At 37.5% G+C, this 12231-nt stretch overlaps 1 protein-coding gene across 1 annotated transcript in view; it reads left to right on the top strand.

Moving 5' to 3' along the window:
* Positions 1–8593, top strand: part of LOC134793944 (general transcription factor IIE subunit 1) — a 40423-nt gene extending 31830 nt beyond the window's left edge. Inside the window, exons 11-12 of the mRNA XM_063765661.1 lie at positions 8170–8274; positions 8385–8593. Of these exons, the coding sequence (XP_063621731.1) occupies positions 8170–8274; positions 8385–8560 (281 nt within the window). The 3' untranslated portion in view covers positions 8561–8593. The remainder of the gene's footprint in view (positions 1–8169; positions 8275–8384) is intronic.
* The last annotated feature ends 3638 nt before the right edge of the window (positions 8594–12231 follow it).

Here is a 12231-nt window from a genome sequence, read left to right as displayed (position 1 = left end):
AATCACTGAGTTATGGAATTGTTGAATCACTGAGTTATTGAATTGTTGAATCACTGAATCACTGAATTATTGAATTAATAGGTTACTGCAGTTAAAGTTGGTTGAACCTGTTTGTACTTACGAGAACTTGATTTGGTTCGTAAGCTACTAGAACAGAACACCACAATTAACCCGAGATCAAGGAGGATTGATAGCCTCTTATTGATCTCAAACTTGAATAAAATAGGTTAGTTTATAATTATTTTTGTATAACTTTGTACGTTATCAAATAATAGTAGATTACCAATGAGGGCATATTTAGAACAAGTCAGATGGTACGGATAGGTAAAGCATAACAGGTTTTTGCAGTTCTATCGTTTATGTCTGCCATGCCATGTAATATTTAAAACGTATAATTTATTTTAATTCCTGAAAAGAAACATTACCGACGTGTAAAAAAAAAATATATTACTGATCCTTTTTCTACGGAAACAGACCTAGGTGCTATGTTTATTCCCGAACTGTGCGATTTGGTATTCTGTAATGTTGAAATTTAGGTTTATAGACTTCAGCTATTTAACAACAACGTTTAGTGTATTATTAATATACTGTTCAAGTCTTTCATAAAACAATATGCATATTATAAAAATAAAATTAATGGTCTTGAAATCCCAACGCGTCTTGCAATTGATGAACTAAGTACTTTGTCAGCTTGGATAAATCCTAACAATCTAGAATATACGACCTTCTCTGAAAACATTGGGATTACAGGTTTTTAGTTACCAATTTGATGATTGAATTGATGCATTGATAATGGAAACATAATAGATCAAGTTGAACACAATAAGGTCCCAGTTTTACACATGTTTTGCATATGAATATGTGTTGAAAAGTTAATTATCGCTGTTATTCATCATAGTAATATTTTATAAATTATAGTCAGGGTTAAAGTTATTGAAAGGTTCTCAGGAAAAATGAATCCTGTCTCAAGAGTGAGGTTTATAATTGTTGATTTCTTGACATGATATTTGAAGAGATGTTTCAGTCACGAGAATTGAATTGGTTCGTGTACTGTTTAGAGATGTTTCAGTCACGAGAATTGAATTGGTTCGTGTACTGTCTACCTGCAGATAGAGATGATCAATACTTATGAAAATCGAATAATAAATGGCAATTATTGATCTGTTACCCTGAATTACTTAGTCAATGTTTTGGATATTTTTAGCAAGTTGAGCGCCGCACCTCTACTGGCGTCCCCCGCTTCGCGTGACACCAGGAGCCAGAAGCAAGTACAGTCAACAGGCGACGCGATGACTGAGCTGTCTCCAGCAGGAGTCCCCCTCGCGCCGCCAGAGTCCGGTGCGAGCCGTCTCCAGCAGGAGCCCGCCTCGCGCCGCCAGAGTCCGGTGCGAGCCGTCTCCAGCAGGAGTCCGCCACGCGCCGCCAGAGTCCGGTGCGAGCCGTCTCCAGCAGGAGTCCGCCACGCGCCGCCAGAGTCCGGTGCGAGCCGTCTCCAGCAGGAGCCCGTCTCGCGCCGCCAGAGTCCGGTACGAGCCGTCTCCAGCAGGAGTCCGCCTCGCGCCGCCAGAGTCCGGTGCGAGCCGTCTCCAGCAGGAGCCCGCCTCGCGCCGCCAGAGTCTGGTGCGCGTCTAGAGCACGGCGACCGCCGCTCCGCGCTCCCGTGCCTCGGCCGCGCCGCAGCCCGCCTCCGCGCTCCCGTGCCCCGGCCGCGCCGCAGCCCGCACGCGCTGACCTCCAGAGCCAGGGCCCTTCTCACCGCCTGATGACATCGGTGTCGGCCTCTGGTCGATGTCGAGTGGATGTCTCCGGCAGAAGAGTAACAATTTTAACCCTTCGTATGCCTTAGTTAAAATTTACTACTGAATTAATAACCTTGAAACTGTAAATTATAGTCCAAATTGTGTGGTACGTATACGGGACCAGGCATACGAAAGGTTATTTACAAGATGTTTTTGAGATTTTGACGTGCTGATGACTGATTGAAACTGTTTTAAGTCACGAGAAATGATCGGTTCGTGTGCTGACACAATTAAGTAGTAGGTGCGAGAATAGAACTGGTTCGTATCCTACACATTAACTCTGATCGCAAGAAATTGATCGGTTTGCGATTAGTGTATCCACTGTTAAGTATACGTAGTCTGTCGGCCAAGTGTAGGGTTTCCACCTGGCACGTGTATGAGGACATACACGGAGTCAGGATGGACGAGTGTAGGGTTTTTGGTATTTAGCATACCTACTTAATTCGTTTTTAAAGTTAAGGGTAGTTTGAAATTGAAGACTGTTATTGGTTGGGTATAAAAAGAAACTACACTCGGCCGACGGGTCTCAGTTGGTTATTGAGTTGTGCTAGCAAACGGTTGTCATAAGATGAGATTATTGTGAATTGGAATAAGACAAGAAAATAAATGGATAATTATATTCAAGGGTGTTGTTATTTTACAGTACTAATAATAGTTCCTTCTCACTGTCTTCCCTTTCACTGAGCAATTGAGCACAAGATTCTTTGGATATTTTCAACTCCAGCAAGGTAAGTTGGAGTTTATCAGTCTCCTGCTGGCGAGCAGCTGCGGCTGCTCTGCGGGTAAGCATTGTAGACAGTTTTGCAATTGAATTAAACCCAAAAATAAACAAGGAATCGCTCACTCAAGCTAAGTGATATTTAGGTACGTACTTACGTGAAATAGTGACGATTGACTGTATCTACACTGCGTTCTAACCCTGTACAATGATCAACGCTTTATTATAAACACATTTAGTGAATATTAGTGATAAAAAAAAACCAGATAGGATTCCAAGGCGAACGCAGGTTTCAAACTTATAACCTGTAACGGCTACAAATCTGAGATATTACAATGCTGTATACTCCGCCTATTAAGGAGACTTTTGAATTGCCTCCTCGCAGTGAGTGTAGAGTTAAGTTACCAGTAACGTTATTAAATGGAGATGCGATTTTAGAATTTCAACAGCTCTCGGAAGGGATAAGAATGCCCGCCGCGCTGGTAAAATGTGTGAATGGATACGCATCCACCGTCATTCAAAATTGCACATCAAAAGGCATGACTTTAGTAGTCACAGCCCCGTTTAAAGTAGAACCATATTCGAGCGAAACAATTGTTAACGTAAATTTCACCGCGGACGCAACTTCAAGTGATAGGTTGTTGTCTGAAAATCTCTCCAAATTGAGATTGGATGACTTGAATGAAGAAGAAAGAAAGGCGATTAGTCAGTTATGTGAGGAATATAAAGATATATTCTATTGTGAACACATTCCGTTATCATTCACTAATCAAGTTAAACATAAGATCCGTACTACAAATGAGGATCCTGTTTTTATTAGGGCACATAGGATGCCTCCTGTTCAAACACAAGAAATAAAAAAGCAGGTAGATAAAATGCTGAAGGACAACGTCATTCAGGAGTCACATTCTCCTTGGAGTGCTCCAGTCCATTTAGTCCCAAAGAAGATGGACATGTCAGGTCAGCAAAAGTGGCGTATGGTGATCGACTATAGACGTCTTAATGACATCACAGTCGACGATAAATACCCTCTACCAAACATAAACGACTTATTCGATATGTTGGGTAAAAGCACATACTTCACAACACTAGACCTGGCCAGCGGATACCATCAAATAGAAGTCGATGATGCTGATAAACCTAAAACCGGTTTCAGCACCGGATTTGGGCACTATGAATTTAATCGTATGCCGTTTGGACTTAAGACAGCACCTGCAACCTTTCAGAGAGCAATGGACAACGTCCTAAGAGGTCTACAAGGAATACACTGTCTGGTATACCTTGACGACGTAATAATATTTTCTAAAAGTCTACAAGATCACGTCCAAAAACTTAAGGCTGTATTCGATAGATTCAGGGAAACTAATCTTAAAGTACAGCTAAATAAGTCCCATTTCCTCAGAAAGGAAGTCCTCTACCTTGGACATACCATAACGAGCGAAGGGCTAAAACCAAATGACGATAAGATAAAAGCAGTTCTTAATTATCCCATACCTAAAACCACGAGTGATATTAAAAGCTTCTTAGGTTTGATAGGTTACTATAGAAAGTTTATAAAAGATTTTGCAAAAATAACTAGACCCATGACAGCATGTCTGAAGAAAGGAAGAAAGGTAATTTTAGATGATGAGTATAAAGAAAGTTTCGAACTTTGCAAGAAAATTTTAACCAATGCACCATTATTACAGTTTCCAGATTTTAAAAAACCTTTTATCTTGACTACAGATGCGTCAAATTACGCGATAGGAGCGGTTCTATCACAAGGACCAATAGGGTCAGATAAGCCAGTTGCCTATTTTAGTAAAACTTTAAGTGACACTCAAGTAAGATATAGTACAATTGAGAAAGAACTACTTGCTGTTTTAGAAGGAGTTAAGCATTTTAGACCGTACCTATATGGCAATAAATTTTTCATTTATACAGACCATCGTCCACTCGCTTGGCTGTACTCCCTCAAGGAACCCAATAGTAAACTTACAAGATGGCGTTTAAGGTTACAGAAATATGATTTTGAGATATATTATAAAAAAGGGAACCAGAATACAAACGCAGACGCAATGTCTCGTATAAGACTAAATATGACAAACGACGACAATGAGTCAATGGTAGTTAATGTAGATGAAAAAGAAAATAAGTTACAGAAGTACGTACAGTCACTAACAGATCAAATTGCAGAGTTAAGTAGACCAGAATCAGAACCAGAAATGGAAGTGGTAGAAATCTCTGATTCAGATGACGGAGCTACAGCTCATTCCATCTCTAACAGGGAACACGAAGGTATCCCAATATTAAATGAAGCTATAGATTTAAAACCAAAACAAATATTAGTATATACATAGTTCAAAGACGACATTAGCGTTAAAGATTTATCAAACAAAAAACAAAAGCTCTTGGAAGTACATATGCCAATAAATAACGTACAATTAGTAAACAAATTTTTAAAAGAGTATGTAGACCTTAAAAATAAATATTTTATCTATTTCGAATCACCAGAATTTAGAAAAACTTTCATTAATGTCGTAACGCAACTTTATAAAAAAGGTACACAAAATTTAATCGAATGCACAGAAAGAATCATAACATTAACAGATGAAAATGACATAAAACAAATAGTCATAAAATATCACGAGGGCAAAACATGCCATAGGGGCATTAATGAAACGCTAGCAAAACTTAAAAGAGATTATTGGTGGAGTAATATGAAAGATACCATTGCAGCTATAATTAATGCGTGTGAACAATGTCGTAAGATGAAATATGAAAGGAAACCCATGAAACCGTATATCCAATTAACACAGAGTCAGGAATCACCATTTCAGGAAATATTTATAGATCTTTTATTTATCGAAAGTAGATATTATTTAACAGCTGTAGACGCGTTTAGCAAGTTAGGCCAGGCAATAAGTATACCCAATCGAAGTACGCCGGAAGTAGTAAGAGCTTTGATTAAATATTTCAGTATGTACGGCGTTCCCAAAAAGATTAGCTGCGATTCGGGTACAGAATTTAACAATGAACTTATGAAAGAACTATTAAAATTATATAAAATAGAATTGCACATAGGAACTCCGAACAATCCTAATTCAATGGCCGTAGTAGAACGATTTCATTCTACAATAATCGAAATTTACCGTTTAGCGAAGTATGATAGAAGTGACCAAGATGCAGCATCAGTCATGACGTATGCCATAATGGCTTATAATAATTCAATACACAGTGCCACGACATTTACCCCTTTCGAATTAGTTTTTGGGCACACAGAATCAGGAAATACATTCGATACGGATAGAGAGCGAAATTTAATGCAGAAATTACTTATAGATCACAGAAAAAGGTTAAAGGTATTGTACGAATACGTGAGTGAGAAATTAGTTAATGATAAAATTAAAGTCAGGGACAAGAAAGGCGGTGAAGTACCACCAGAAATTAAAGAGGGTGATACCATTTACATGAAAGATACTAGAATCCGTAAGGCTAAAGAAAAACCTAGGTACGAAAAAGCCACAGTTATAGGTAAACCGGACAAAAACATAATTCCCGTACAAGTTAGAAAAAGAAATACTCGTGTAGCACTCAAAAATGTCAAACGACCTCCACAGGTGGCGAGTGATATTACTGATGGTCCTGGTACATCAGGGATGCAGTCTCAACACCCAAAACCTCGAGCGGAATCCGGGGATAGCTCCAGTCAGGATGGGCACAGCTCTGATGAGGACTAGCTCCTGGAGCATTATTAAGACTATAGATTTAGAGTCAATAAGTTCACTATTAGAAATAAATTTAGATCAGTATAACAAGTTAAAACATATAATTGATAGTAATATAGATACAAGAAGAGAACTAATGGGTTTAGAAGTACAAATAAATTCATTTACTGAACTATCCCGAGATAGACTTTTACAGATCTTACCAACTGCAAGAACTAAAAGAGGTATTCTCAACCCGTTAGGATCCATAGTTAAGGTAATAACAGGTAATTTAGATAATAATGATGCTATTAGATTTGATGCGATAATAGAAAAGATGAAACATAAGGAAATATCAGTAGAGAATAAGGTAACATTACTCCAAAAGGCACTTGATGAATTAACAAACGTTTCGAGCGACATTAATTTTAACGTTAAACACTTGGGCTATAAAACTAAACAACTAGAGACAGTCCAAAAAGACGAGACAAAACTTTTCAATTTAATTTCCTTAATGAATAGCATGTATCAGATTCTAAATAACTTTCGCACTATTTACAATATTATACAAGAGATAGAAACAGCTATTGCTTTTAGTAAATTGTCATCCTTGCATCAATCCATAATAAACTCAACTGAATTCATTAAAGTCCTTTATGAAGTAGAAAAACATGCAACCTTAGTTTATCCCGTGTCAAAGGAAAATCTAGTTAAGATAGAACGTAGTATAGACCTTAAGTCATTTATTAGTCATAGTCGCTTAACTTTTATACTAGATATCCCATTAATTGAGAAAAACACATATATTTACTACAAAATTATACCTGTTCCAATTTACAACCCCGAAACCAAAAAGACACTTACCATTATTCCCAAATACCCCTACCTTATGATGAATAGATTGAAATTCCGACCCGTGGCAAGATACTGCGAGGAAATCGAAGAGGACAAACACATCTGCACGGACAACGATGTAGTACAACATCCAGCAGCAACATGCATAGAACAACTGATGTTACTTAAAGATAACATATCGAAATGCAACCAGCAAACCATCAAAACAGAAGACACAGTTATACAGAAGATTACATCTGACCATTGGCTTCTTTACACCAGAAAAAGAACAGTGATAACCGAAACATGCGGAGACGAGGTTTCGAAACACAATTTGGAGGGAACCTACATATTGACCCCAGCTAAATACTGTGAGACGCAGATAGAAGACATCATCATGAAAGCAGTAACTAACACTACAATTACCAACTACATTTTACCCCCTGTTGTACTGCCGGAACTGCAAGCAGAGATCCAGAAGAACGAGAACGAGGTAGATCTGCGAGGCGTGGACTTCAGCGACGTAAAAGACATTCTAAACAGCGTAAAATATAACAGTGAAAGTGATTACAGTGAGAGTTATATCATTAGTAATAGAGTCAGTGTCTGGACCATCGTTTTATATACCATTTTACTTGTAATAGTAACTATATACTTAACGTATAAACTACATTCTGTATTTTTCAGACGAAATTCTCTGAAGCCGACTTTGCCACCTTCAGATAATTTCTCTCTTAAGGAGGGAGGAGTTAAGGGTGCCAGCACCCCTAATATATCTTTTGTCAGCGAAAGCTAATTAGAAGATTCAGCATTGCGTAACTGGAACATGCGTCAATGCTGAATTGCATTATTTAATTATAAATACTAGCTCTTAAGTCATTTTAATTTAGAATAATCTTGATTGTAAGCTAAGTGGTTACTCTGTCAGTTTAAATAAATATATTTTTTTAAACTAAAGTCCTTGTCATTATCTTAATTCGGGCGTTTACGCCGTGTCACCCCTAGGTGGCGCTGTCATACTCAGTTTCAATAGACGGGTATAGCATTGGCTCGAACATAATGGATGACCCCTAATTACCTAAGTGTTTTTTGCATTATTGCATACGCAACGAATTTTTCTTGTACTTTGCAGACAACTCGGCAGCGAACGCACTAAAGGCAGAGCCGGACAGCTCGGATGACAGCGACGCCGAGTCCAAGGATCCCTTCAAACTCAAGACAGACGTCGAGGCAATCCGTAAGTGCTTTTATTTACTACCCTTACCTATTTGTATTCGTATTCGTATATGTACCCGTATTGTGTTTGCGTTTGCATTTGTATTTGTGCTAATGTAGGTATTTTTGTAGCGGAAATGGAGAGCTCATCGTCGGAGAGCGAGGACGGCGCGCCGTCGGTGCTGGTGGCGGGCGCGCGCGTGGCGCTGCCGGCGGTGGACGACGCCGCCATCGCGCGCATGACGCCGCAGGAGAAGGAGGCCTACATCCAGCTCTACCAGGACTATTACAGCCATATTCTGGATTAGTAACAACTCATCTTATTACATGATGAAACTGAACGCTGTAGTTTTATTCATTTGGTTGCCATTGGGTTAAATAAGTCATATGTGAGGCGTTTTTGAAGACTAGACAAAAAAATTCAAAATCGCTCTCCTTGATGCGACTGGCAAATCACATTACTTTTAAGCAACCGGGTTTTTAACCTAATTAGACCCCGCTGAATCCGAATTTGCCGGTTGCTCGATCGAAATCTTGACCGGAAGTGAGATATTTGACATTAAAGGTCCCTTTTTGTAGTTCTTCGTAAATAACTCTTAAACGGTGGCGCAGTGGCGGTACTTCCATACAAGCCCAAAAGCCGGGCTTGCCTTAGTTGCCTTACCGAAATTACGTAGTGATAAAGGTCAATAATCAATAGGTATAGATTATTTTTAAACCGCGCACCAAATGAACCCGTATTATTAAATCCATGCCAAAGCGCGCGGACCGCGGCGCCAGCGTGTTGCAAATTTTTGTCGTGGTGGCGCCTCGTCCGCGCGAAAGAAATCAGGCGTAGGATGTTCTAGCTATCCTGCTCGCACTCGTCGGCTTGCAACTAGGCTTGGTTTTTCGTCCCGCTCTATGCGCTCTGAGCCTACGAACCGCCATAGAACGATGTAACTATTTGTTGGTCTGTATAGCAATATTAGCAATTATATAAGGCGATTTAAGCCTGGCTTTTGGTGTGAAGTAAGATGCATAAGTTCGCACGGGCACGCGTTTACTCCAAGTGTATTATTATTTAGTCGAGTCGAAAGTAACAAAAGCTCAATTTATTTAAGTGAATTGGAATTAAGTAGTGAATGTGGATTTGTTTGTTTGTTGTGACGTTTATAAGTGTTAACAATGGATGAAGTTGTTCCTTGTGACGGTATGAGATGCGTCCACGTATTACTCAACAAAGGCAAGGTAAAATCGATAAACTTTGTAGAAAGACGAGATATCATGTCCGCGCCAAAACCAACACCCGACTTGTGTATTCTCAGATAAGTCAGTCGCATTAAGAGAAAATTTTGTACGGCCGTTTACAAAACACAAGGATTGTTGGTTTACTCCTATTAAGGCGTAATTATAGTCACAGAGAAAGAAGCATGCAATTTGCAAACTTCAGTGTTCGCGGTAGGCCCTCTGATATGTTTGTAAAATTCTATCTAGTAGTTATAGTAGTACCTACATAGTATGCCCTGTGCGCTATGATAACTCGCCGCGATACGCTAGCAAATTCATTTGAGTCCAAAGAGTGAGATTGGACATTTAAATATTACGAAAACATATCTTTTGGCTTGCCTTACTTCGAAACCCCAGGCACGCCACTGCGGTGGCGCATAGCAAAAAATGTTCAATTACATAAGTAATCTCCATAAAATTGCCTACAAGAAAGATTCAGTACAATTTTTCGCTAGGACCAATATTCAAAAAGATATTAACGCGGGAAATTTAATTATAATCACTTCTAAGGTCCCTTTTTTTAGTTTTTCGTAAATAACTCATAAACGGTGGCCAATATCAAAAAATGCTGTTAAACGATAATAATCAACACAAAATTTTGTACACAAAAGACACAGTCAGTACACTTTTCGCAGGGATCAATATTTAAAAAGATAATAAAGAGGGAAAGTTAATTATAATAAATTATAAGTTTCCTTGTTTTTATTTATTCGTTAATAATTTGAAAAGTATGACTCACAGCAAAAAAAAACTTATACATAAATAATAAACATAAAATTTCCTACAAGAAACATGTAGAACACTTTTCGCTAGGACCAATATTTAAAAAGACAAAGCAGCGGGTAAGTTAATTATAATCAATTTTAAAGTCCCATTTTAGTTTTTTGTAAATAACTTGTAAACGGTGTCCCATATCAAAATAGGTTTATAAGAATAAATTATCTACATAAACTTTCCTCCAAAAAACATCCTGAACACTTTTCTCTAGGATCAATATTTAAAACGATATTAAAGGAAGAAAGTTAATTACAATCAGTTCACAGGTCACTTTTTTTTAGTTTTTCGTAAATAACTCGTAAACGGTGGCCCGTTGCAAAACAATATTATACATGAATATTAAACATAAAATTGTCCACAAAAAAGGTGCTGTACACTTTTTCGCTACGATCAATATTTAAAGAGGTATTAAAGTGGGTAAGTTAATTATAATCAATTTCCAGGTCCCTATTTTTAAGTTTTCGTAAATGACTCGTAAAATAAGGCTCATAGCAAAATAACTTCTTAATGTTCTTGTAAATGAATAATCGGCATATCTACGAAAAACATATTGAACACTTTTCTCTAGGATCAATATTTGAAACGATATTAAAGGAAGAAAGTTCATTACAATCAATTCACATGTCACTTTTTTTTAGGATTTCGTAAGTAATTTGTAAAGTATGACCCATAGCAAAAAAAAATCTGATACATAAATAATTTACATTTAATTTCCTATAAGACACATGTGGAACACTTTTCGCTAGGATCAATATGTACAGAACCTTTTTTGTGGACAATTTCATGTTTAATATTTATGTATAATATTGTTTTGCAACGGGCCACCGTTTACGAGTTATTTACGAAAAACTAAAAAAAGTGAACTGTGAACTGATTGTGATTAACTTTCTTCCTTTAATATCGCTTTAAATATTGATCCTAGAGAAAAGTGTTCCAGATGTTTTTTGGAGGAAATTTTATGTAGATAATTTATTCTTATAAACCTATTTTGCTATGGGACACCGTTTACGAGTTATTTACAAAAAACTAAAAAGGGATTTTAAAATTGATTATAATTAACTTACCCGCTGCTTTATCTTTTTAAATATTGATCCTAGCGAAAAATGTACTACATGTTTCTTGTAGAAAAATTTATGTTCATTATTCATGTATAAGATTTTTTTTTTATGAGTCATACTTTTCAAATCATTAACGAATAAATAAAAACAAGGAAACTTAGAATTTATTATAATTAACTTTCCCTCTTTATTATCTTTTTAAATATTGATCCCTGCGAAAAGTAAAATGAATATTTTTTGTACAAAATGTTGTGTAGATTATTATCGTTTAACAACATTTTTTGATATTGGCCACCGTTTATGAGTTATTTATGAAAAATTAAAAAATGGACCTTAGAAGTGACTATAAATAAATTTCCCGCGTTAATATCTCTTTGAATATTGATCCTAGCGAAAAATTGTACTGAATCTTTCTTGTAGGCAATTTTATGCAGATTACTTACGTAATTGAACATTTTTTGCTATGCGCCACCGTTTAAGAGTTATTTACGAAAAACTAAAAAAAGGGACCTTTAATGTCAAATATCTCACTTCCGGTCAAGATTTCGATCGAGCAACCGGAACATTTCGATTCAGCGGGGTTTAATTAGGTTAAAAAACCCGGTTGCCAAAAAGTAATATGCTTTGCCAGTCGAAATCGATTTTATGAAAAATATGACCAGTCTATAAAATATACGCCTCATTTCATTTTGTGGTTGTATTAAAAATACACGGTGTATATGTCGGCGGCCGATCGTAAGATCAGGCATATCGTGAAATTCCTAGGCATATCGTGAAATGTGAAAATCTTTGACTCGTTCCCTGAGTCGACGGAGCCCCGCTACGCGGGGCTCCTATTTCTGGGCAGTTTGCCCTTCGGGCATCTGAAGCAACCT

The sequence above is a fragment of the Cydia splendana genome, chromosome 9 (genome assembly GCF_910591565.1).
Source record: "Cydia splendana chromosome 9, ilCydSple1.2, whole genome shotgun sequence".
NCBI classification, from domain to species: Eukaryota; Metazoa; Arthropoda; class Insecta; order Lepidoptera; family Tortricidae; genus Cydia; species Cydia splendana.
The sequence above is the reverse complement of the archived record's forward strand: the minus strand, read 5'-3'. Positions and strand labels throughout refer to the sequence as shown.